A 23834-nucleotide genomic window follows, 5' to 3' on the forward strand; every position below is an offset into this window, starting at 1 on the left:
TTTGTTCTTCACTGGTTGTTGCCCTTTTCTTGTGGCAACAGGTCCTCTCAACCCTGCTCACCAACTCATTGAATGAGAGAACAGGGAAGACAGACATGAGAGATAGCGATTAGTATTTTGAGGTCGGTTCAACAAGTACAAAATATTCACGTTTTTCACGCTGATTCATCACTACAGAAGCTGAGAAGTGATCTCAGAAAAATCTACGAAATGGAATTCAATTCATTGAAATATCGGTCAATTAGTTATTTAAAAACTTAAAAAATAAATGAGATTTTGGATAGTCACTCAGCACTAAGAGACAGCAAGAGACTGTCATAATGATTATGGTACAAAATAGAATGACAAAATACAGTTACCTTCTATTAAAAAAGACGAAGTCCGAGTCTGGATCACAATTTTTATTTACAAATGTTATTGAACAACATTTGCCTCAATCCCATATATTATATATTGTTTCTCTGGCAAAAATTATCTTAACATCTCAAATGTATAAGATTCATTCTATTAATGAGAAAGAACAACAACTCCCCAATAATTGCTCACTCTCTCTAACCAACCATGCCATTATTTTAAATATCTTTTGAATCCATTTAATCTAAATAATCTTCCCACCATAACAAACAAAAAAGGCACAGATGAAAAGGAACCCCAAAGGAGAAGAAAACGCAGGCTTCCCTCGGCCTAGCACGAAAACTCTTACGTTTCTGAAATATGAAGGAATCAGGATCAATAACCTTATGGACAACACCAACATCAATTTCCAGTATTGTTTCCAGCTAGGGTTGCAAAATTCCCCAAACCCTCCATCTGGGATTTCTGAAAAACCTGGGAACTTTTGGAAAGTTTTCAGAATTTTCCAAACCTACTTCCAGGTAAAACTCTCAAACTTGCAGGTGCATGCACGTCCCTCAAAATGTGTACAAGCAATCGGTAATAATAATAATACTTTGAAATAAACATGTTAACTTTTTTTTGTCAATCTCACCCTCTCATGGATACAGTAATAAGAAATAATTGAAGAAAAAGGGCTTTTTGCAGAATCATAATACACATTAATACATCTAAACTTGTCATCTAGCAAAGTGTTGCGGCTTGTTGTCGTGATTGCAGTGCTCATGGGTCAAGAATGGTCTCTTCCTGAATCTGCTGTAGTACAGCGATGTCACATGGAGGTTGGCTGTCCAGCTAGAGGGGAAAGATGATAGAAGTTATAACACTAAATCAAATGATAGTATTCGATAACACAAAAACAGCATATCGTTAAATGACAAGGCACAACTAAACATAATATAACTGAAACAACAGAACACATAGTAACAGGAACCTTGTTACTATTGGTGATACTGGTCAAATATGACTATGGAGTTTTATAATCTAGTTGCCGCACTTTTCAACTGGTACCCAGCTGAAGTCAAAGTCAAACTCACTTTTGAATCGCACGTAGCAGGAGTTACAGTAGAGCTGTCGGCTCCGTATTCTGACCTCAGCTCCGGCCTCCGATCCTCCCAGGTCAGACTTGCAGTCAATGCACTGGAAGGTAGGGAGAGAGAGGGAAATGGTCAATGAGGGCTAGGCCAGATCCCTCACTCTCAGATGGGGAGCTGAGAGGACAGTTGCCCTCTGGAGGAAAGATGAGTTGCACAGACACAAAAGGAGCAGCCAATGGGAGAGCAGTAAGACATATACCCGCGGAACCACAGCCAGATAGACAGAGCCAATGAGAAACACCTGACACTTGACTGACAGCCAGACCATTGAGATTAGTGAAACTGACAGTTCAAGCCCAAGCATACATGTAGGGACTTTTGGAAGCTTGTGATGTTAGAAGCCCCAGGATGAATTAATAAAAATAAACTGTGTTGGTGTTAGGAAATAGTAAGGTAAAGGATTGATTAGTGTGGTTTAGAACAAATGCAGTCAGATTTCATGACACATTCAGAAAACCATGAAAACAATGTGCCAATACTGTTTGCCATTTCTGTAGCAACTTATATAGCTTAGGGAATATGGAAGAAATAATATGGAACAAATAACTGAAAAGTTAGTGGAAACATTACTCCAGTCAATATCATTGGAAGTTACTATCCCTTTTGGACTTCTGTTTCCTTGGTTTTGTATGTGCCATTATACAGGATCAGGTCAGATTGTGACCCCTTCATGCTTTTTAGGTTAGTAAGACATTGATCAGGGTCATGGTATCCATATTAGGAAAGCCTCATTCTGTTGATTAGGTTAGTACTGAGATGACAAGATAGGTTTAGTCTCTGTAATGGATCAATCACGACCTCAGTCTCCAGTTCAGGGAGGTCTGGTCTTGAACTTTAAACTCTCACCTTGAAACAGGTCAAATGATAACAGAGTCCCAGGGACTCGATGATCATGGCGGCTCCCTTGCCCAGGACCGTGTCACAGAACGTACAGACTTTCTTGCCACTCACTGACCTGAGATTACAGATCGCAGAACCATGACTAGACTGGAGAACCCAGAACACACACACAGACTGATAACCGAGATTACATTTACATTTTAGTCATTTAGCAGATTCTCTTATCCAGACCTTGCTCAAGGACACATACAGATTTTTCACCTAGTCAGCTCAGGGATTTGAACCAGCGACCTTTCGGTTACTGGCCTAAACGCAAGGCTACCTGCAGCTCCAATACACATGCCCACCGACCAACCCACACACACGTTCAGGAAGAGGAATTGGGTCAAATGTCATAATTATTTATATATTTTATTTAACCTTTATTTAACCAGGTAGGCTAGTTGAGAAAAAGTTCTCATTTACAACTGCGACCTGGCCAAGATAAAGCAAAGCAGTGTGACAAAAACAACAACACAGAGTTTCACATAAAAAAACGAACAGTCAATAACACAATAGAAAAATCTATGTACAGTGTGGTCAAATGTAGAAGATTAGAGAGGTAAGGCAATAAATAGGACATAGAGGGGAAATAATTATAAACTCAGCAAAAAAAGAAACGTTCCTTTTTCAGGACTCTGTCATTCAAATATAATTCGTAAAAATCCAAATAACTTCACAGATCTTAATTGTAAAGGGTTTAAACAATGTTTCCCATGCTTGTTCAATGAACCAAAAACAATTAATGAACATGCACCTGTGGAACGGTCATTAAGACACTAACTGCTTACAGACGGTAGGCAATTAAGGTCACAGATATGAAAACTTAGGACACTAGCCAAGACCAAAAAAAAAATGGTAGACTTCCACAAGTCTGGTTCATCCTTGGGAGAAATCTCCAAACGCCTGAAGGTACCACGTTCATCTGTACAAACAATAGTACGCAAGTATAACACCATGGGACCATGCAGCCATCATACCACTCAGAAAGTAGACGCGTTCTGTCTTCTAGAGAGGAACGTACTTTGGTGTAAAAGTGCAAATCAGGCCTCCCGGGTGGGAGACTCTGGGTTCGAGCCCAGGCTCTGTCGCAGCCGGCCGCAAGCGGGAGGTCCATGGGGCGACGCACAATTGGCCTAGCTTCGTCCAGATTAGGGAGGGGTCGGCCGGTAGGGATATCCTTGTCTCATCGCGCACTAGCGACTCCTGTGGTGGGCCGGGCATATTGCACGCTGACTAGGTCGCTAGGTGCACGGTGTTTCCTCCGACACATTGGTGCGGCTGGCTTCCGGGTTGGATGCGCGCTGTGTTAAGAAGCAGTGTGGCTTGGTTGGGTTGTGTTTCGGAGGACGCATGACTTTCAACCTTCGTCTCTCCCGAGCCCGTACGGGAGTTGTAGCAATGAGACAAGATAGTAGCTACTAAAAACAATTGGATACCATGAAATTGAGGAGCAAAAGGGGTAAAAATTAAAACACAAAAAGTGCAAATTGAGGCTGTTCTGAGGGCAAAAATCAATCCCAGAACGACTGCAAAGGACCTTGTGAAGATGCTGGAGGAAACAGGTAAAAAAATATATTTTTCCACAGTAAAACGAGTCCTATATCAACATAACCTGAAAGGCCGGAAGAAGCCACTGCTCCAAAACCGCCATAAAAATGCCAGACTACGGTTTGCAACTGCACATGGGGACAAAGATCGTACTTTTTGGAGAAATGTCCTCTGGTCTGATGAAACAAAAATAGAACTGTTTGGTCATAATGACCATTATTAAAATGGAAAAAAGGGGGAGGCTTGCAAGCCGAAGAACACCATCCCAACCGTGAAGCACAGGGGTGGCAGCATCATGTTGTGGGGTGCTTTGCTGCAGGAGGGACTGGTGCACTTCACAAAATAGATGGCATCATGAGGTAGGAAAATTATGTGGATATATTGAAGCAACATCTCAAGACATCAGTTAAAGCTTGGTCACAAATGGGTCTTCCAAATGGACAATGACCCCAAGCATACTTCCAAAGTTGTGGCAAAATGGCTTAAGGACAACAAAGTCAAGGTATTGGAGTGGCCATCACAAAGCCCTGACCTCCATCCTATAGAACATTTGTGGGCAGAACTGAAAAAGCTGGTGCGAGCAAGGAGGCATACAAACCTGACTCAGTTACACCAGCTCTGTCAGGAGGAATGGGCCAAAATTCACCCAACTTATTGTGGGAAGCTTGTGGAAGGCTACCCGAAATGTTTGACCCAAGTAAAACAATTTAAAGGCAATGGTACCAAATACTAATTGAGTGTATGTAAACTTCTGATAAAATCTGATATAAATAAATTCTCTCTACTATTATTCTGACATTTCTCTTTCTTAAAATAAAGTGGTGATCCTAACTGACATAAGACAGGGGATTTCTACTAGAATTTAATATCAGGAATTGTCAAAAACTGGGTTTAAATATATTTGCCTAAGGTATTTGTAAACTTCTGAATTCAACTGTATATTTAATCAATATTAGAATAAGGCTGTAACGTAACAAAATGTGGAAAAAGTCAAGGGGTCTGAATACTTTCCGAAGGCACTGTATAATATTATATTGGTCACAAAATGTTTGTTATTATAATTTTAAGTCTTGAATCAGGTGTATGTTTTGTGTATTAGTTCATAAACCATGTGCCATGGAATCAGTACATCGAAAATCTCCAACTATTTTGTAACCTGTATGGCGCACTTGTCATTTTTTTGGTCCTTAAAAGAAACTGGTATAACTTTTTATTTATTACAATTTTCTTTAACCAATTTTGGTATTTAATGCAGGGCCGACAGACAAGTTCCTTACCTTCTCCCTCTTCCACTTGCCTCATCTCGTTTTGTGGTAATGCTGTAATCAGTTGGTTGTAATTTTGGATAGAGCAGACATTTGCATATATTTTTCACAAAACTTTGTATAAAAATGTATTGTAATGAGATAATTTCTTTTGGGATATGAATACAGAGTATGTCCAGTTCAGTCAGACCATTTTATTGGTAAACTACACGATAATGTAAAAGTTTTAGCGATCCAATATGTAATAATTTGGTTGTAATCGGGTTAGAAAAATTATCGAGCTCCTCTACGAGGCTGTGCAGGGATCCAAATTGCAGATTTAAAAGAAAACAGGAATCGTCAAGGTACAATGACACCTTTGTTTTTAAGCCCTGGATTTCTAAACCCTTGATATTATTGTTGGATCTGATTTTAACAGCTAACATTTTGATGGCCATAATAAATAGATATGCCGATAGCGGACAACCTTGTTTTACTCCTCTTGACAATTTAATACTTTCTGAGAAGTAGTCATTATTTACTATTTTACACCTGGAGTTACTTTCATAACTTTAAGCCATTTTATAAGAGATTCTCGAAAATTGGTGTTACCCGTTAACCCCAGATCTAGAATCAGACTTTTATTTCCAATATCTGACACTGTATCAGTGATTGAGAGCAAATCTACCTACTCAGTTATTTTGTTAAGCAGTATTCTGCCATGCGATTGGACATTGGATGTTTTACCTGCTGCGTTGCTGCGAGGATGGGCGTGACTCGATTTCGAGGCCAGAAGGAGGAGTGGGGGAGGGAGATGGCGATGGCGAGCATTGGGACCAGGAAGACGGGTTGCTCCCCCCGGGACCTCTGAGGGAGCTCATGGAGAGGGAGGAGGGCAGGGTGCCTGAGCCGGGACGACCACCGACCCCGCTGCCGCTGTTGCCACCACCGCCACCACCGATGGACGAGGTTGACCACGATGAGCGCCAAGAAGAGCGGGGCGCAGTGTCCAGGTTGTCCAGAGACTCACCTCTGAAATGTTGAACACATTAGTGGATGTTAGTGGGTTAGCGTAAGCACCCAAATATCATGAATAGCACAGGCCAATATGTTTCTTACTTAGCCAACTATTTTGATATTGACTCCTCTGAAAACATAAAACAGACTGGCATCCAAGGCTCGAGCCCAAAACTTTAAAGTAATTAAAAAAACTTTTACTCCATTTTTTATTGTCGGTTATATAGAAGATGTTTCAGAGTCATGTGGCGCTATCAGCGTAACATAGGCCAGCGGAGCCCCAGCTAGAGTATACCTTCTGATGGGGCCAGTCAGGCTGGCTTAATTAACCCTATCTATCATTCAACACACACAGTGTACTGTACTGATCCACCACCCCCACACCCCCAGGCCAGTGGAGCCACTGTCGAGTACCTGCTGATGAGGCTGGCAGTGGGGTCCTTGCTGGTGGTAGTGCGCTGGCGGATCCAGCTGTGGTCTGTGGTCAGTTGGGTTTTCTTCTTCATCTCCTGCAGGATCTGCTGCCTCTCTAGCTCTGCCTGGGACTGGCTCTGCTGGCCATTCCTCCACGATGCCTCGTCCAGCCCACCGCTGCTAGTCACTGTGGACCAATGAGAGAGGAAAGGAGAGGAAGTCAGTAAATAAAGACGAGAGCCAATGGGAGAGGAAGGAGTCAGGAGAAGAGAGCTTATGATTTATCCATCGATCAGGAATCAAACAATCAGGAAACAACAATACGACCAGTGATTCATGATCAAGACAGTTTGTAAAATCTGGAAGTGCATGCTAAACGCGATTGATCGGCTGAGCTGGGTTGCTTAATTGATTGGGTCCTACATTGATTAGACAGGAGTGGTCAGGAGCGGTCGAGGAACGGCAGAGTCCGTGAACCACACCTCTTTCTGGTTCTCTGTATCGCATGGCATTCAGGATGTTTCTCCTCTCCAACTCCAGCTCGGACGCGGCCTGGAGACTCTGGGCCTTTTTGTCTGCTTTACGTCTCAACTCCTCCTCCAGTAACTTCTGGGCCATGCCCCCCGAGCGGCCATACCAGCCTGGGCACAGTGTGTTCACACTCACTGACACAGTGACACAGACACAAACCACTAGCTTGGCTAAAAGTGTCTGAGTACAGCCTCTACAGATACAGATGACACTCACTGACTTCTATTCATAGAGTCGCATCGTTGCCTTTGTGATGAACATTCTACACACTGCAGCCATTATTTTAGGTTTGATGAAAACGCGCTTTCGTTAGAAAATACATTTTTTACCATGACAAATATGGTTCTTCATGTTCAGTGGGGTATTTCTAACATATCATTAACATTACATCCAAAAAGTCGGATTTTGTAACCTAATACAATATTAAGCACAGAGCTCTGTTGAAAGTGCAAAAAGTTGCAAGAAGCCAAATGAACTCAAACTGAATACATTTAAAAGGCTTTGAAAATAAAAAGCTTGCAGTACGCTCAGTGCCGCAATCTTCGGAAATTACAGGAATTTGGCATTAAGCATACACATAACTACCTATGTTACCTCTATGGTTTTAAGTCCTTCCGGATTCGATAAGAAAGATGACTAGTTAAAAGGTGAGCCTGTCAGTTAGCCTTAATTCTTGCACAGCCTCCAGCCTAGCTGACACAATCCTTTCCCCTCTGGCCTCCTTTAAATCACCCTTATTTTGGCCATCCTACAAGGTTAAAAAATCCAATAAGTTTTGAATGGATTATGATAGAGACATGAGGTTTGGACCATTGGTTTTCTTAGAGGAGTATCTACACAATTATATTATTTACCCATTGTTCAAAATATCTGTTTTTGATTGGACAACATACATATTGGTGACCGACTGATGACTGATGCCCAGTCATTCTGAATGGAGGCTAATGACTGTTTCATCTAAATTATACTATAGTGGCATGGAAATATGCTATTGCTCAAGTAGGCAAATAATTAGTAGGACACAACTTTATTTTCTAATTTACTTTAGAGAGATGGCAATGTTGCCATTTGCGAGCACAGTTTGTAAAAAAATAGCTAGCAATGCTAATGCTAGCTAGCAAAAATGCAGTGCTGTTCCCTCAATCTTAGCTAGCTAAAGTTATACTGCACCTAAAGTCAATCTGGTGATATAAAAAGAATGACAAGACGTTCCTACTAATTATTTTCCTCCTTTTGAAATGGCACTTTAGATTAAATCTTCATCAGCACCCATTGAGAATGTTCAAGAGAACGAACGTTCAACACAATGAAAAAGTGCAACCCATGAACTGCCAAACGCACGCTAGTGCCACGGCATGCACACACCACACACACACACACACACACACACACGACACCAGCTTCCTTTGCTAATGTGAGCAGCTAAATAATGTGTGGTTCAACTTCCACCGAAGGTGATCCATGCCTCCTGTCAATAAGAATGAATGAATATTGATGAAGACATAAATAATAACACATTATTATAATTCATCCCCACTGACTTGTAGTGTCTGGTTTCTCCACGTCTAGCTCTGGAGTAGATTTGGACTTTGCCCTGCAAGACACAAAAAACACATAATTTGCAAATAATCAGTCATATTAATTATCTCTCAAATCAATGTACACTGGAAAACAGATGAATTTGTACAGATTAAATGGTACCCTATTCCCTACATACTGTAGTGCACTACATTTGACAGGGTTCATATGGCTCTGGTCAAAAGTAGTGCACTATGTAGGGGATAGGGTGCCATTTGGGATGCTTCCGTGGAGTGAAATACTGTTTACACGCTCAGGTGTGCTTGAAAACAGGAAGGTAATAACATGTATTTTCAAATATGCACAGTCCAATATATTGTATCCGGCTGGAGCAGCCTACTATGTACTTTTAATGATCAAATCAGAAAATTAGATATACTGTGAGCTATGGCTATGGGGCACATTATGAAACATGGAATAAACTGGGAGTTGTAGTGGCCTATATTGGGAATAGGGTGCCATTTAAGACACCGCCCAGGTTAACACATGGGGACATGGTTAAATATTGACTCTTAGAATATACTGTATTAGTTATAGGCTGACCCATGCCTTGTACTTGCTAGTAAGGGAACGCTTACTAGTGGCAGGGTAGGCTAAATAAATACAGCAGAATAGGCCTAATTAAAAGAATGGTGATAAAGGAACCGAAATATGCTGGGTAGAGCATTCCCAGAGCTCATGCTTGAGCGCCACCAGAGTGAAATTGGAGATGGGGATGGGTCTTTTTTTGGAGTGTTGATCCACTGCACCAAATTAAGCACGTGCGACGCCCCAATCCACTCAGCTCACATGCTCTGGTGTTGCACCAAAATAATATTATGCTCGTCTCCAGTCATGTAAAATGACGTAGAATTGCATGAAATGTGTTTATAAAAAGCTAGATTTTATGAAAACAGTTAAGTTTAGTGGAATACCCACAGTCATACTGTGTGTTTGTCTGTTTGCACACCAGGCCTGGGTTTCAAACACTTGAAAAATCCTATCAAAAACATTCTCTGCGCAGGTTTGAGCTTGCCTGGCTTAATAAAACATTGGAACAGTTCAAAATCTTCAGCCCATTTCCTATCTGGCTCTCAAGGCAGACTCAAGCAAACGCTCAAAGTATTTGAAAGGTTTTTCTAATATTCAAACCCTGGTCTGACTCACACACACTCAACGGATGTCTATAGGCAGGACCTTGGCATACACACACTGACCTGTCTGCCATTGATATCTCAGGCTGGACCTTGGCATAGCCACAGGAGTCCCCCACCCTGCCATCCAGCAGAGAGAGGGTTACGGGGTTACAGCAGTAGCAGAGAGAATATAGATACGGGATAGGGGATACAGACAGAAACAGAAAGAGGGTTACGGGGTTACAGCAGTAGTAGAGAGAATATAGATACGGGATAGGGGATACAGACAGAAACAGAGAGAGGGTTACGGGGTTACAGCAGTAGCAGAGAGAATATAGATACGGGATAGGGGATACAGACAGAAACAGAGACAGACCAACATGGACAAACGGACAAATAGAGAGGACAAAACACAGGAAGACCATTAGTGGGAGTTTGAGGTTACTACTCAAAGTGCAGGCAAAAAAAAGGTTATTAATGCAATTATAATGTTTACAAATAGCCTTCAAAGCTTAAAGCACAGATTTAACACACACAAATCTTAAAGCCTTAAAAGCACTAAGATCATTTCTGTAATGACAAAAGTCAAGATCGACAGGCTAGAATAAATACACTATTTATACAAAAGTATGTGGACACCCCTTCAAATTAGTAAATTCAGCTATTTCAGCCACACCCGTTGCTGGCAGGTATATGAAATCGAGCACACAGCCATGCAATATCCATAGACAAACATTGACAGTAGAATGGACTTGCTGAAGAGCTCAGTGACTTTCAAAGTGGCACCGTCATAGGATGCCATCTTTCCAACAAGTCACTTCGTCAAATCTCTGCCTGGTTAGAGCTGCCCCGGTCAAGTGTAAGTGCTGTTATTGTTAAGTGGAAACGTCCAGGAGCAACATAAATGGTTTGTCGAGATTGGTGTGGAAGAACTTGACTGGCAAGCACAGAGCCCTGACCTCAACCCCATCAAACACCTTTGGGATTAATTGGAATACGACTGCGAGCCAGGCCTAACCGCCCAACATAAGTGCCCATGGCTGAATGGAAGCAAGTCTCTGCAGCAATGTTCCAACGTCTACTGGAAAGCCTTCCCAGAAGAGTGGAGGCTGTTATAGCAGCAAAAGGGGGACCAACTCCATATTAATGCCCATGTTCGACAAGCAGGTGTCCACATACTTTTGGTCATGTAGTGTATAATAAATGTAAATAAAACCTTGGCTCTATAAGAAGGTAACTAGCATAAGGCAGAGGCACTAGATCCTCAAACATTTAAAACCATGATTCACACACAATGAAGCCATTGAGCAGAATCAAGTCAAATTATATATATTTTGCAGTTGCTATAGTATACATTATTGTTGATAGCTTTGCCTTCATTTTTTCTTATTTTTCTCTTTTTATTTTATTTTCTAATCCTTACATTTAGTTTAAAACTGTAAGATGATGGAAATGGTATTTTGTTTCTTTTGATATTTTTTGGTATTTATTTATTAGTGTACTTGCTTCAGCAAGACCACTACTGTTATCTGGCATACTTCTCTTTATTAGTGTGCTTGCTGAAAGTATTTAACTCAGCTTAAACTCTAGATTTGCCAATTTATCCTTCCTCCACTACCATAAAAATATATATACTGAACAAAAATAAAATGCAACATGTAAAGTGAACAAAAGATCCCAGAAATGTTCCATATGCACAAAAAAACTGCTGTCTCTCTAATTTTGTGCACAAATTTGTTCAAATTACATTCCTGTTAGTGAGCATTTCTCCTTTGCTAAATTAATCCATCCACCTGACAGGTGTGGCATATCGATAAGCTGATTAAACAGCATGGTCATTACACAGGTGCACCTTGTGCTGGGGACAACACCACTCTAAAATGTGCAGTTTTGCTACACAACACAATGCCACAGATGTCTCAAATATTGAGGGAGCATGCACTTGGCATGCTGACCACACAAACTGTCAGAAACCGTCTCAGGGAAACTCATCTGGGTGTCTGTTGTCCTCAGGGTCTTGACCTGACTACAGTTTGGCATTGTAACTGACTTCATTGAGCAAATGCTCACCTTTGACGAAGGAGAAGTGTGTTCTTCACAGATGAATCTCAGTTTCAACTGTACCAGGCAGTGTACGGCGTCGTGTAGGTGAGCGGTTTGCTTATTTCAATGTTGTTGTGAACAGTGCCCCATAGTGGCGGTTTGGTTTATGGTATGGGCAAGCATAAGTTAAGGAAAATGAATACAATTGCATTTTACTAATAGCAATTTGAATGCAGAGATACTGTGACAAGATCTTGAGGCCCATTGTCGTGCCATTCATCCGCCGCCATCACCTCATGTTTCAGCATGATAATGCACGGTCCAATGTTGCAAAGATTGGTACTGAAAATTGGAAGCTGAAAATGTCCCAATTCTTCGATGGCCTGCATACTCAACAGACACTTACCCTTTGAGCATGTTTGGATCGACGTGTACGACAGCGTGTTCCAGTTCCCACCAATATCCAGAAACTTCACAGAAGCCATTGAAGAGGACTGGGACAACATTATACCGGCCACAATCAACAGCCTGATTAACTCTATGCGAAGGAGCTGTGTCATGCTGCATGAGACAATTGGTGGTCACACCAGAGATGGACTGGTTTTCTGATCCACGCCACCTACTTTATTCTTTTTTTTTAAGGTATCTGTGACCAATAGATACATATCTGTATTCCCAGTCATGTGAAATCCATTGATTAGGGCCTAATGAATTTAATGAAGTGATTTCAATTGACTGATTTTCTTGTATGAACTGTAAAGTCTTTGAAATGTTTGCATGTTGCGTTTATATTTTTGTTCAGTGTGTATTTGGACTGCACGCAAATATTCTTCAAGATATTAACTGGGTGGGATGGGAAGGAGGAATTACGGAAAAGAAAAAAGATGATATTATTGCAATTCTCTATCATTGTCATCATCTAAACAAACAAAAATCTGGGTGAAAATAAAAAATAATTCCTGTTATATGTACAGAAGATCAAAATTTAAAAAAGCATTAAAATGGAAAATGGACCATCATCTAAAAGTTGCTTTGTTCATCTACATAATCAATTTGAGATACTTTAGGATCATTTGGGCATGATGTACAATATAGGTACCATGACATGCATTGGATTTGTGCCATAATTGCTAAAACGTTAGCATGTGGAAACAGTGCCAGGGAAACTAAACCAAAGCATAGATTAGTGTGATACCTTGTCTATAGACTGCTTAAGGAAACCAATATGTCATTTTGTAATTTGGGTGAAATTTCCCTTTGAAGAAAATATTAACCATTGCTGCTGTTCCTGCATTCTGGTATTCTCCATGTGTTGTTGATTAGCAGCCTCCTGGTGCCTCCTCTCCTCCTCCCTCTCTTCCTCCTTCCTCCTTTGCCATTTCAGCTCCTCCTCTTTCCTCTGTCTCCTCTCCTCCTCCTTTTGCTCCTCCCTCTTCCTCTCCTTCTGAAGACGCAGCAGATCTCGCTCCTCCGTTCTCATCCTCTCCTCCTGTCTTTGCTGTGCCTCCTCCTCTTCCCTCCTCCTCCTCCTCTCTTCCTCCTGGTCCTCCCAGGGCAGGATGGGCTGGCGGAGAGGGCAGGGTAGGCTGAGACTCTTGCTGCTCGGCTCCTGAGGAATAGACAGTAAAAGGATGAAGCCAAAGCCAGAGTTTGTACCTCGATTTACTACCAGAAAGTTTTGGTTCCTCACTTCTTGGTGGTGTCTGCCCCCGTCAGTCACAGCATCCTGCTGGGCTCGACGCCACTCCTCCTCCAGTTTCTCCTGGTCACGACTGTATTTTTCCTGTTTACAAACACACACACAGTTTCTCTGGAGCTTTGGTCACCCGCCCCCTATACTTACTGACAACAACGTTTAATCACAATCAAACAGCAAGTAGGCCTGATCACAGACAGAGATGAGACAGCTTACAGGGAGGAGGTCAGAGACCTGGCAGTGTGGTGCCAGGACAACAACCTCTCCCTCAACATCAGTAAGACCAAGGGGGTTTATCGTAGACTACAGGAAGCAGGAAGAATAGAACAGGGTCGAGAGCTTCAAGTTCCTTGTTGTCCACATCAGTAAGGACTTAACATGGTCCAAGGACTTCAGCCACCCAAGCCATAGACTGTTCTCTCTGCTACCGTCCGGCAAATGGCACCAGAGCATCGGTTCTCGGACCAACAGGCTCCGAGACAGCTTCTACACCCAAACCATAGACTGTTCTCTCTGCTACGGTCCGGCAAATGGTACCGGAGCATCGGTTCTCGGACCAACAGGCTCCGAGATAGCTTCTACACCCAAACCATAAGACTGTTCTCTCTGCTACCGTCCGGCAAACGGTACCAGACCATCGGTTCTCGGACAAACAGGCTCCGAGACAGCTTCTACACCCAAACCATAAGACTGCTAAATAGTTCATCAAATGGTTATCCGGACTATCTGCATTGACCCTATCTTGCACTGACTCTATGCACACTCACAAGACTCTACCCACACACACACTACACTGACACTCTCACACAAACCCCAACACACGCACACACAGAGTATACAAAACATTAGGAACACCTTCCTAATATTGAGTTGCACCCCATTTTACCCTCAGAACGGGGCATGAACTCTACAAGGTGTCGAAAGCATTCCACAGGGATGCTGGCCTGTGTTGACTCTAATGATTCCCACAGTTGTGTCAAGTTGGCTGGATGTCCTTTGGGTGTTGGACCATTCTTGATACACACGGGAAACTGTTGAAGGTGAAAAACCCAGCAGCATTGCAATTCTTGACACATTCAAACAGGTGTGCCTGCCACCTACAGTGGTTTTTCCTTTAAAAGTTTTGAGTTTATGCCGCGACCGTTTGTGGTAGATTGCATCGTTCTGTCATTGCACCACACTACCACAAGGGGGAGTAAGAACGCTGATCTATCGGTAGTCTAAACTGTAGCACAAATTGACTGTCTTTTCGTAAGGTGTTTTCAGCCCGAGAGTCTCTCTTCTCTGTCACTAGAGACCTGCATCGGGCAAAAAAAAAAATGCTGGCAGTGACCCTGGAGTCGAGAGACAAATGGGGGAATTACACTTGACATATGGACTGATAATTTTGAAAAATAGGCACAGTTGGCTTTTTGTTTCTCTTCCTCTAAAAACATAAATAAATCATTTGAAATAACAAACTGGATTGATTTACCAGTGTGAAAGAGTGATAGCCCCTCTATATAAAGTGAGTTCATCTTTGCTGTTGTGAAGAAGTGTTTAATAAAGAAATGTTTTCAATTATTTGTGACATTGTGGTTCCAATGAATAATGTAAACAAAATAAATCTAAATAAATCCTATTCATAATGAATAGTTATGATCTTGCTACCTGTCTATTTGTGGAAAAATCACCCTGAATAACTCTTTAGTCAAATCAAAGTTGACCTATTTGCTTCTATTTTTGTCTACACCTACTGATTCTGTGATCACCAAACATCATGCAACCGCAAAATGTTGGCTAAAGCAATTTCACAAATCCGGCTGTTTTTTAATTTTGCTATCGGAGTGACTAAATGTATTACAATTGAATTTGAAATAACTGAATGCTGAGTATGAAGAAGAAGAAGAGAGTGATTGAATTTAAAACAATAGTGTAAAAATGAATCTTCCTCTGTCTCGCGCACACAAAAACAAAAAAATAAACTTTTTTTCTACGTTGTCAGAAGACGCTGTAACTGGACAATGTAACATGCATATAGACGCATATACAGTATTTGTTCATCAACATCTTTATGCTTTTGTTGATAAAATGATAAAAAAAATACAAAATGCAGATGTTTATTTCAACTACATCATTTAAGGCAGACCAGCAGAAAGAGAAACATTCTCTGAGGGCAGAGATACAGGCCACAGATCCAGAGCCATGCGGCATTGGCGCAAGGCGGAGAATGACGCGTTGAAGAGGGCGAAGAATGAAATGGAGTCAATCCATGCCAGGCACACCTGTGAGCTCTGAAACTTGCTCCACTTCCCCCCAGCTCCACGACTACGGGTAAAACCTTGTTGAGATGATCAATGTATTTGATGCATTGTTGTATCGTCAGTTTCTCAATCCAAAACGTCTAGATGGCCTTCACCAGTTAATCTTTGCTTGTAGGGTTGGCAGATTTACGGATGAATGTTTTCAGTTAAAGCCAAACAAGTTTGATTGGGTTTAAATTAGGAGACCTTCATGTAGAGATGAAAAAAATATATTTTGCATTCGGCATTACACAGGCACCTGATGATAGTTTGAGAATTGCACTGTCCGTGACCATACTCCCCAAGTCTAACAAGTCTAACAGTATTTTACCAACATGTTAAATTATTCAAGGCTCCTTTCTCTTCTCTGTGCTGAAGTTCTTTTAAGAATACAAAAGAAGCCATGCACCCTTGATGGGCTATCAGCAGGACAATAGCAGGACAATAGACTCTTACTGGACAATAGACTCTTACACCAAATCCATTGTTTTCTAACCACATCTGGATAGATTCGGGTGTGGAAATTATTTATTTTGCTCTTCACTCGCAGTCACTTAGTAGCCTACTCACATTGTACAGCGACGTATTTTCTGGAATAGAAACACCATAATATTAATCAAATTAATTAAGATACATTTAGAAAAAATCTATTCCATATACTATGTTCTTACAAAAAATGTTTTCAATTCTCTAGTACAGCCAATATTAAAAACAGTCAAATGCTTTTCAAATATGCCCTCTGGTGGTCAAACTAGCACTAACTAGCATTAAATGGCAACAATGGCTGACACTTAAATGACGTGCCATAGAATTCTGCGGCAGCCCGCAAGCTGTGCTGCAGTACGACGCAACTTTTAAAGGAAGAATCACTGTACTACCATACCCCTTTCAAAGGCACTTAAATCTTTTGTCATGCCCATTCACCATCTGAAAGGCACACATACACAATCCATGTCTCAATTGTCTCAAGGATTAAAAATCCTTCTTTAACCCCTCCTTCCATTCATCTACACTGATTAAAGTGGATTTAACAATTTACATAAATAAGGGATCATAGATTTCACCTGGATTCACCTAGTCAGTCTGTCATGGAAAAAGCAGGTGCTCCTAATGTTTTGTACACTCAGTGTGTTGCATCTACTCTGTTCTTTATTTTACTCTTAGCATGATCTATCCTTGCCTTATATGTACAGTGCCTTCAGAAATGATTCATACCCCTTGAATTATTCCACGTTTCTGCAGCCTGAATTCAAAATGAAAATATACAAAAAAAATACCCATCTTCACACAATAAGCCATGACGAAAAACTGAACATGTTTTTAAGACATTTTGCAGATTAATTGAAAATGAAATACATAAATAGATAATTTACATACGTATTCACACCCGAGTTAATACTTTGTCGAAGCTGCTTTGGCAGCGATTACAGTTGTGAAGTCTCTAAGCTCTTTTTCCACCTGGATTGTGCAACATTTGCCCATAATTATTTAAAAATTTCTTCAAGCTCTGTCAAATTGGTTGTGGATCATTGCTAGACAACCATTTTCAGGTCTTGCCATAGATTTTCAAGCCAATTTAAGTCAAAACTGTAACTCGGCCACTCAGGAACATTCACTGTCTTGGTAAGAAACTCCAGCCTAGTGTTTTAGGTTATTGTCCTGCTGAAAGGTGAATTCATCTCCCAGTATCTGGTGGAGAGCAGACTGAACCAGGTTTTCTTCTAGGATTTTGACTGTGCTTAGCTCCATTCCATTATTTTTTTAATCCTGAAAGACTCCCCAGTCCTTAACGATTACAAGCATACCCATAACATGATGCAGCCACCACTATGGTTGAACATATGAAGAGCGGTACAAAGTAATGTGTTGTATTGGATTTGTCCCAAACATATCATCACTTTGTATTCAGTACAAAAAGTGAATTGCTTAGCCACCTTTTTTTGCAGTATTACTTTAGTGCCTTGTTGCAAACAGGATGCATGTTTTGGAATATTTTTTATTCTGTACAGGCGTCCTTCTTTTCACTATCAAATAGGTTAGTATTGTGGAATGACTACAATGTTGTTGTTCCATACTCAGTTTTGTCATAACACAGTGGTTTTAAAGTAACCATTGGCCTCATGGTGAAATCCCTGAGTGATTTCCTTCCTCTCCGGCAACCGAGTTAGGAAGGACGCCTGTATCTTTGTAGTGACTGGGTGTATTGATACATCATCCAAAGTGGAATTAATAACTTCACCATGCACAAAAGGATATTTAATGTATGCTTTCTTTATTTACCCATCTACCAATAGGTGCCCTTCTTTGCGAAGCATTGGAAAACCTCCCTGGTCTTTGTGGTTCTATTTGTGTTAGAAATTCACTGCTCAACTGTATGTGTGGGGTGCAGAGAGTCTAATTCACTTAGTATGTGACTTGTTAAGCACATGTTTACTCCTGAACTTTAGGCGTGCCATAACAAAGGGGTTGAATACTTATTGACAGAAGACAATTTTTTTTTATTCAATTTGTAGAAATTTTAAAAAACAAAATTCCACTTTGACATTATGCGGTATTGTGTGTAGGCCAGTGACCAAAAATCTAAATTGAATCAATTTTAAATTCAGGCTGTAATTATGGAAAAAGTCAAGGGGTATAATACTTTCTGAAAGTCCAAACATCACATACCCCTGCACATTTATGTATTACTGGTACTCACTATATATATCTTCATTCTTGTTTATTTAATTTTTTTGTACTTTATTCCTCATGTTTTCTTTCTCATTTTCAACTGTAAATCACTGGGAAAGGGCTTGTAAGTAAGCATTTAAAGTCTACAAGGGTTGTCATTGGTGCATGTGACAAATATAATTTGATTTGAGATATCGTCACGACTTCCACCGAAGGTGGCTCCTCTCCCTGTTCGGGCGGCGCTCGGCGGTCGTCGTCAACGGTCTTCTAGCTGCCACCGATTCCTTTATCTTTTCTGTTGGTTTTGTCTTGATTGTTTTCACCTGTACCTTATTTGTTGTTAATTCGGGGCTATTTAAACTCTCCTTCACTGCAGCCGACGTGAGTAAAACATTTAAACGTGTTAACCCTCGCAAGGCTGCAGGCCCAGACGGCATCCCCAGCCGTGTCCTCAGAGCATGCGCAGACCAGCTGGCTGGTGTGTTTACGGACATAATCAATCCTTATCCCAGTCTGCTGTTCCCACATGCTTCAAGAGGGCCACCATTGTTCCTGTTCCCAAGAAAGCTAAGGTAACTGAGCTAAACGACTACCGCCCGTAGCACTCACTTCCGTCATCATGAAGTGCTTTGAGAGACTAGTCAAGGACCATATCACCTCCACCCTACCTGACACCCTAGACCCACTCCAATTTACTTACCGCCCAAATAGGTCCACAGACGATGCAATCTCAACCACACTGCACACTGCCCTAACCCATCTGGACAAGAGGAATACCTATGTGAGAATGCTGTTCATCGACTACAGCTCAGCATCTAACACCATAGTACCCTCCAAACTCATCATCAAGCTCGAGACCCTGGGTCTCGACCCCGCCCTGTGCAACTGGGTACTGGACTTCCTGACGGGCCACCCCCAGGTGGTGAGGGTATGTAACAACATCTCCACCCTGCTGATCCTCAACACTGGGGCCCCACAAGGGTGCGTTCTGAGCCTTCTCCTGTACTCCCTGTTCACCCACGACTGCGTGGCCATGCACGCCTCCAACTCAATCATCAAGTTTACGGACGACACTACAGTGGTAGGCTTGATTACCAACAACGACGAGACGGCCTACAGGGAGGAGGTGAGGGCCCTCGGAGTGTGATGTCAGGAAAATAACCTCACACTCAACGTCAACAAAACTAAGGAGATGATTGTGGACTTCAGGAAACAGCAGAGGGAGCACCCCCCTATCCACATCGATGGGACAGTAGTGGAAAGGGTAGTAAGTTTTAAGTTCCTCGGTGTACGCATCACAGACAAGCTGAATTGGAACACCCACACAGACAGCATCGTGAAGAATACGCAGCAGCGCCTCTTCAACCTCAGGAGGCTGAAGAAATTTGGCTTGTCACCAAAAGCACTCACAAATTTCTACAGATGCACAATCGAGAGCATCCTGTCGGGCTGTATCACCGCCTGGTACGGCAACTGCTTCGCCCACAACCGTAAGGCTCTCCAGAGGGTAGTGAGGTCTGCACAACGCATCACCGGGGGCAAACTACCTGCCCTCCAGGACACCTACACCACCCGATGTCACAGGAAGGCCATAAGGATCATCAAGGATAACAACCACCCGAGCCACTGCCTGTTCACCCCGCTATCATCCAGAAGGCGAGGTCAGTACAGGTGCATCAAAGCTGGGACCGAGAGACTGAAAAACAGCTTCTATCTCAAGGCCATCAGACTGTTAAAGAGCCACCACTAACATTGAGTGGTTGCTGCCAACACACTGACTCAACTCCAGCCACTTTAACAATGGGAATTGATGGAAATTGATGTAAAATATATCACTAGCCACTTTAAACAATGCTACTTAATATAATGTTTACATACCCTACATTATCCATCTCATATGTATATGTATATACTGTACTCTATCATCTACTGCATCTTTATGTAATACGTGTATCACTAGCCACTTTAAACTATGCCACTTTGTTTACATACCCTACACTACTCATCTCATATGCATATACTGCATCTTGCCTTCTGTACCATCATTCATTCATATCTTTATGTACATATTCTTTATCCCTTTACACTTGTTTGAATAAGGTAGTAGTTTTGGAATTGTTAGGTTAGATTACTCGTTGGTTATTACTGCATTGTCGGAACTAGAAGCACATGCATTTCGCTACACTCACATTAACATCTGCTAACCATGTGTATGTGACAAATACATTTGATTTGATTTGACTTCCAGGGCCCGCCTGCTTTTGTGCGGGCTTATTCCTCTCTGTCAGTGGTAGATTTTTGTTTTGCTTATACATATTTTTGCTGTTCGTTATTTTCCTGGTTTTGGGGGACTTAACTGTTTATTGGTCCTTGTGCCTGTATGTTGGCTAGACCCAGCTGAATAAATACGTCTACATTGGAAGCTTTGCTCTCTGCGTCTGACTCCACACCCACCACTCCTAGCTTTCGTGACAAACATATACTGAACATAAATATAAATGCAACAATTTCAAAGATTTTACTGAGTTACAGTTCGTTCATATAAGGAAATCTGTCAACTGAAATAAATTCCTTAGGCCCTAATCTATGGATTTCACATGACTGGGCAGGGGGACAGCCACGGGTGGGCTGGGAGGGGCTAGGCCCACGCACTTCCAAGCCAGGCCCACCCACTGGGGAGCCAGACCAAGCCAATCAGAATGAGTTTCTCCCCACAAAAGGTTTTATTACAGACAGAAATACTACTCAGTTTCATTAGCTGTCTGGGTGGCTGATCACAGATGATCCCGCAGGTGAAAAAGCCGGATGTGGAGGTCCTGGGCTGGCATGGTTACACATGGTCTGCGGACCTACTGCCAAATTCTCTAAAACGACGTTGCAGGCGACATATGGTAGAGAAATTAACAAATTCTCTGGCAACAGCTCTGGTGGACATTCCTGCAGTCAGCATGCCAATTGCGCACTCCCTCAAAACTTGAGACATCTGTCGCATTGTGCTATGTGAGAAAACTGCATGTTTTACAGTGGCCTTTTATTGTCCACAGCACAAGGTATACCTGTGTAATGATGATGCTTTTTAATCCGCTTCTTGATATGACACACCTGTCAGGTGGATGGATTATCTTGGCAAAGGAGAAATGCTGACTAACAGGGGTGTTAACAAATTTGTGCACAAAATTTGAGAGAAATAAGGTTTTTGTGCTTATAGAACATTTCTGGGATCTTTTATTTCAGCTCATGAAACATGGGACCAACACTTTACATGTTGCGTTTATATTTTTGTTCAGTATAATTTCACAGTAGGTAAAGTGCCTTCGCTCATACAACAACTGACATCCCTGAAATCCTAACAAGGAAGAAATTGCCATATTTTTGTCTACCAAAACCCAACAAAGGGCAATAGGAAGACAAGCTAGACGAATTACATAAGATCCAATACTAACAGGAGTCTACCTAACTCCTGGCCATGAAAACAGAAACAATCCCAGATGTTTCACCTCAAACCGCTCAGTTTGTTTTTACAAGCTCTATACTCCAGCTACGTCCCCCAAAGTAGGTGAACTTGGGTAGAAGCTTGGCAGAAAATCTATCCGTCTCACTAAGAAATTAGGCCGTTTGACCTGCGGGGAATATAGGGTGGAGGAACAACGAGCCTTGGCTTCTAGTCTACAGCTGCTCTGCAGGGGTCAGGTTGGACACCTTTTGAATCAAGGTCTATGTAATGTAAAGTGGAACCAAATGTTCTACTGTGGACACAGATGCACATGAGCCCACACACATGAGCCCAAACACATGTGCATACATGCACATCAAAACAACCCCACCACCAACACCCACTACAGTGTTTCACCTGTAGAAGTCGCTCCTGCTCTTTCTGCCACTTCTCCTGCCTCCGGCGCTCCTCCTCCAGGTCCCAGGACCAGTGGTTAGAGGGAGCGATGGAGGGAACGGGCATCTGACGGAAGAGAGACATTGCCTTTATAGGTCAAACTTATCCTGCCATTACACTAATAACAACATTCTTTCCCCCTATCTGATGCTTGAATACAAGTAATTCAATCAACAAAACTATTTGGGTTTCCCCAACCCTTATACATATTTTCATACATTTCACTTGTTTTTTATTTCATTGTTTCATCGTTTATGTATTAACGTGCTACCCATGTACAGTATTTCAGTTTCTATGACTAAGATGAGAAGTACAAACTTGTACTTGAACTGTTCCACAGTATGTTATTCCTTCCGTGAGCCTTTTCAAAGTGAGCTGCAGACGATTCAGTCCACTCAAGTTATCATAATCATCATCCAGTTTCAAAGATTGTTCATTGTACAACACTCAACGACACAAAGGTTGGGGAATTCTCTGCCCTGTAGTCAAGGTAACTGGGCAATCAAGGGGTTTAAGGGAGCAACGGATCCTGCCCCTCGGGTGGTAGTTAAATAACCCATAACTATTCCACATAGTAAAGATGTCACTCACAAAGAAGCTGTCATGCTTGAGAACGCAGTTGAGAGGGTTAGGGTTACCCTAACCCTAACCCAAAAACCCCAACCACTTGTTTTAGAAAACAATTTGTATTTTATTTTAAATAGTATTACTTACATCTGATATCGCAGAATCTGATCCTCCTTGAAAAAAGAATAAACATAATCAAATAGCTCTAATGTTTACAGTTATATCTCAGAGTGTTATACATCATTCAGTATGCTGCCACGTCAAGTACACTGTTTTTATATCCAAAATACTACATCATTGCCACGTTTGTCAAGACAACTGAACGTTTGCTAAAGCGGACACAGACTGGCACCTAGGATTTTAGCGTTTAAACTTTTAAAACTATTAAATGGTGTTTAAACTTGAACCAAACCCTCAGCTATAATTAGAGATGTTTTAAAATCAAGCCTGAAGCAAACAAAATGTGTTTTTTAAATTCACCTCCAGTGTTGCCAATAATGCCACATGGAGTATACTATTTGACAGAATACCAGTCTTTGATATTCTGTCAAATAGTAGGTACCAACATACTGCATGGTAGGTACCAACATACTGTTGGTGTGGTACCAAAGCACATCACACTAACTAGATCAGTGTATTAACATCTCATGAAAATAAAATCATTTTTAAACAGATCACAACAAGCACAAGATGCCAACAGGAATAGCAGACAAAAATCGAAATAAGTCACCAAAAATCATGTTGATATATTGATGCACGCAGAAGCATTGGCTATTAGTAAAAACACAAGAGCACCAGCATAGCACAGCACAGCATGCAAGGTTGAGTGGGAGGGGAGCCAATGTGTGACACCTGGACATCACACCAA

The 23834-nt window shown here is 41.6% G+C and overlaps 1 protein-coding gene across 8 annotated transcripts in view; it reads right to left on the reverse strand.

Annotated features, from left to right (window-relative positions):
• Positions 1–382: 382 nt before the first annotated feature.
• LOC139380074 (LIM domain 7a) overlaps positions 383–23834 on the reverse strand; it is a 92979-nt gene continuing 69527 nt past the window's right edge. For 3 of the 8 annotated variants that reach the window (XM_071122541.1, XM_071122537.1, XM_071122539.1), the window contains exons 14-25: positions 23114–23139; positions 22361–22465; positions 13553–13645; positions 13137–13471; positions 9901–9957; positions 8668–8720; positions 7078–7236; positions 6596–6782; positions 5912–6196; positions 2337–2445; positions 1431–1533; positions 383–1188 (exon numbers count right to left, since the gene is read on the reverse strand). In XM_071122541.1, coding sequence (XP_070978642.1) covers positions 1166–1188; positions 1431–1533; positions 2337–2445; positions 5912–6196; positions 6596–6782; positions 7078–7236; positions 8668–8720; positions 9901–9957; positions 13137–13471; positions 13553–13645; positions 22361–22465; positions 23114–23139 — 1535 coding nt within the window. In that variant the 3' untranslated portion in view covers positions 383–1165. The remainder of the gene's footprint in view (positions 1189–1430; positions 1534–2336; positions 2446–5911; positions 6197–6595; positions 6783–7077; positions 7237–8667; positions 8721–9900; positions 9958–13136; positions 13472–13552; positions 13646–22360; positions 22466–23113; positions 23140–23834) is intronic. The other 5 variants (XM_071122542.1, XM_071122545.1, XM_071122540.1 and 2 more) reach the window with 4 other exon arrangements.

The sequence above is a fragment of the Oncorhynchus clarkii genome, chromosome 22, assembly GCF_045791955.1.
Source record: "Oncorhynchus clarkii lewisi isolate Uvic-CL-2024 chromosome 22, UVic_Ocla_1.0, whole genome shotgun sequence".
Classification (NCBI taxonomy): domain Eukaryota; kingdom Metazoa; phylum Chordata; class Actinopteri; order Salmoniformes; family Salmonidae; genus Oncorhynchus; species Oncorhynchus clarkii.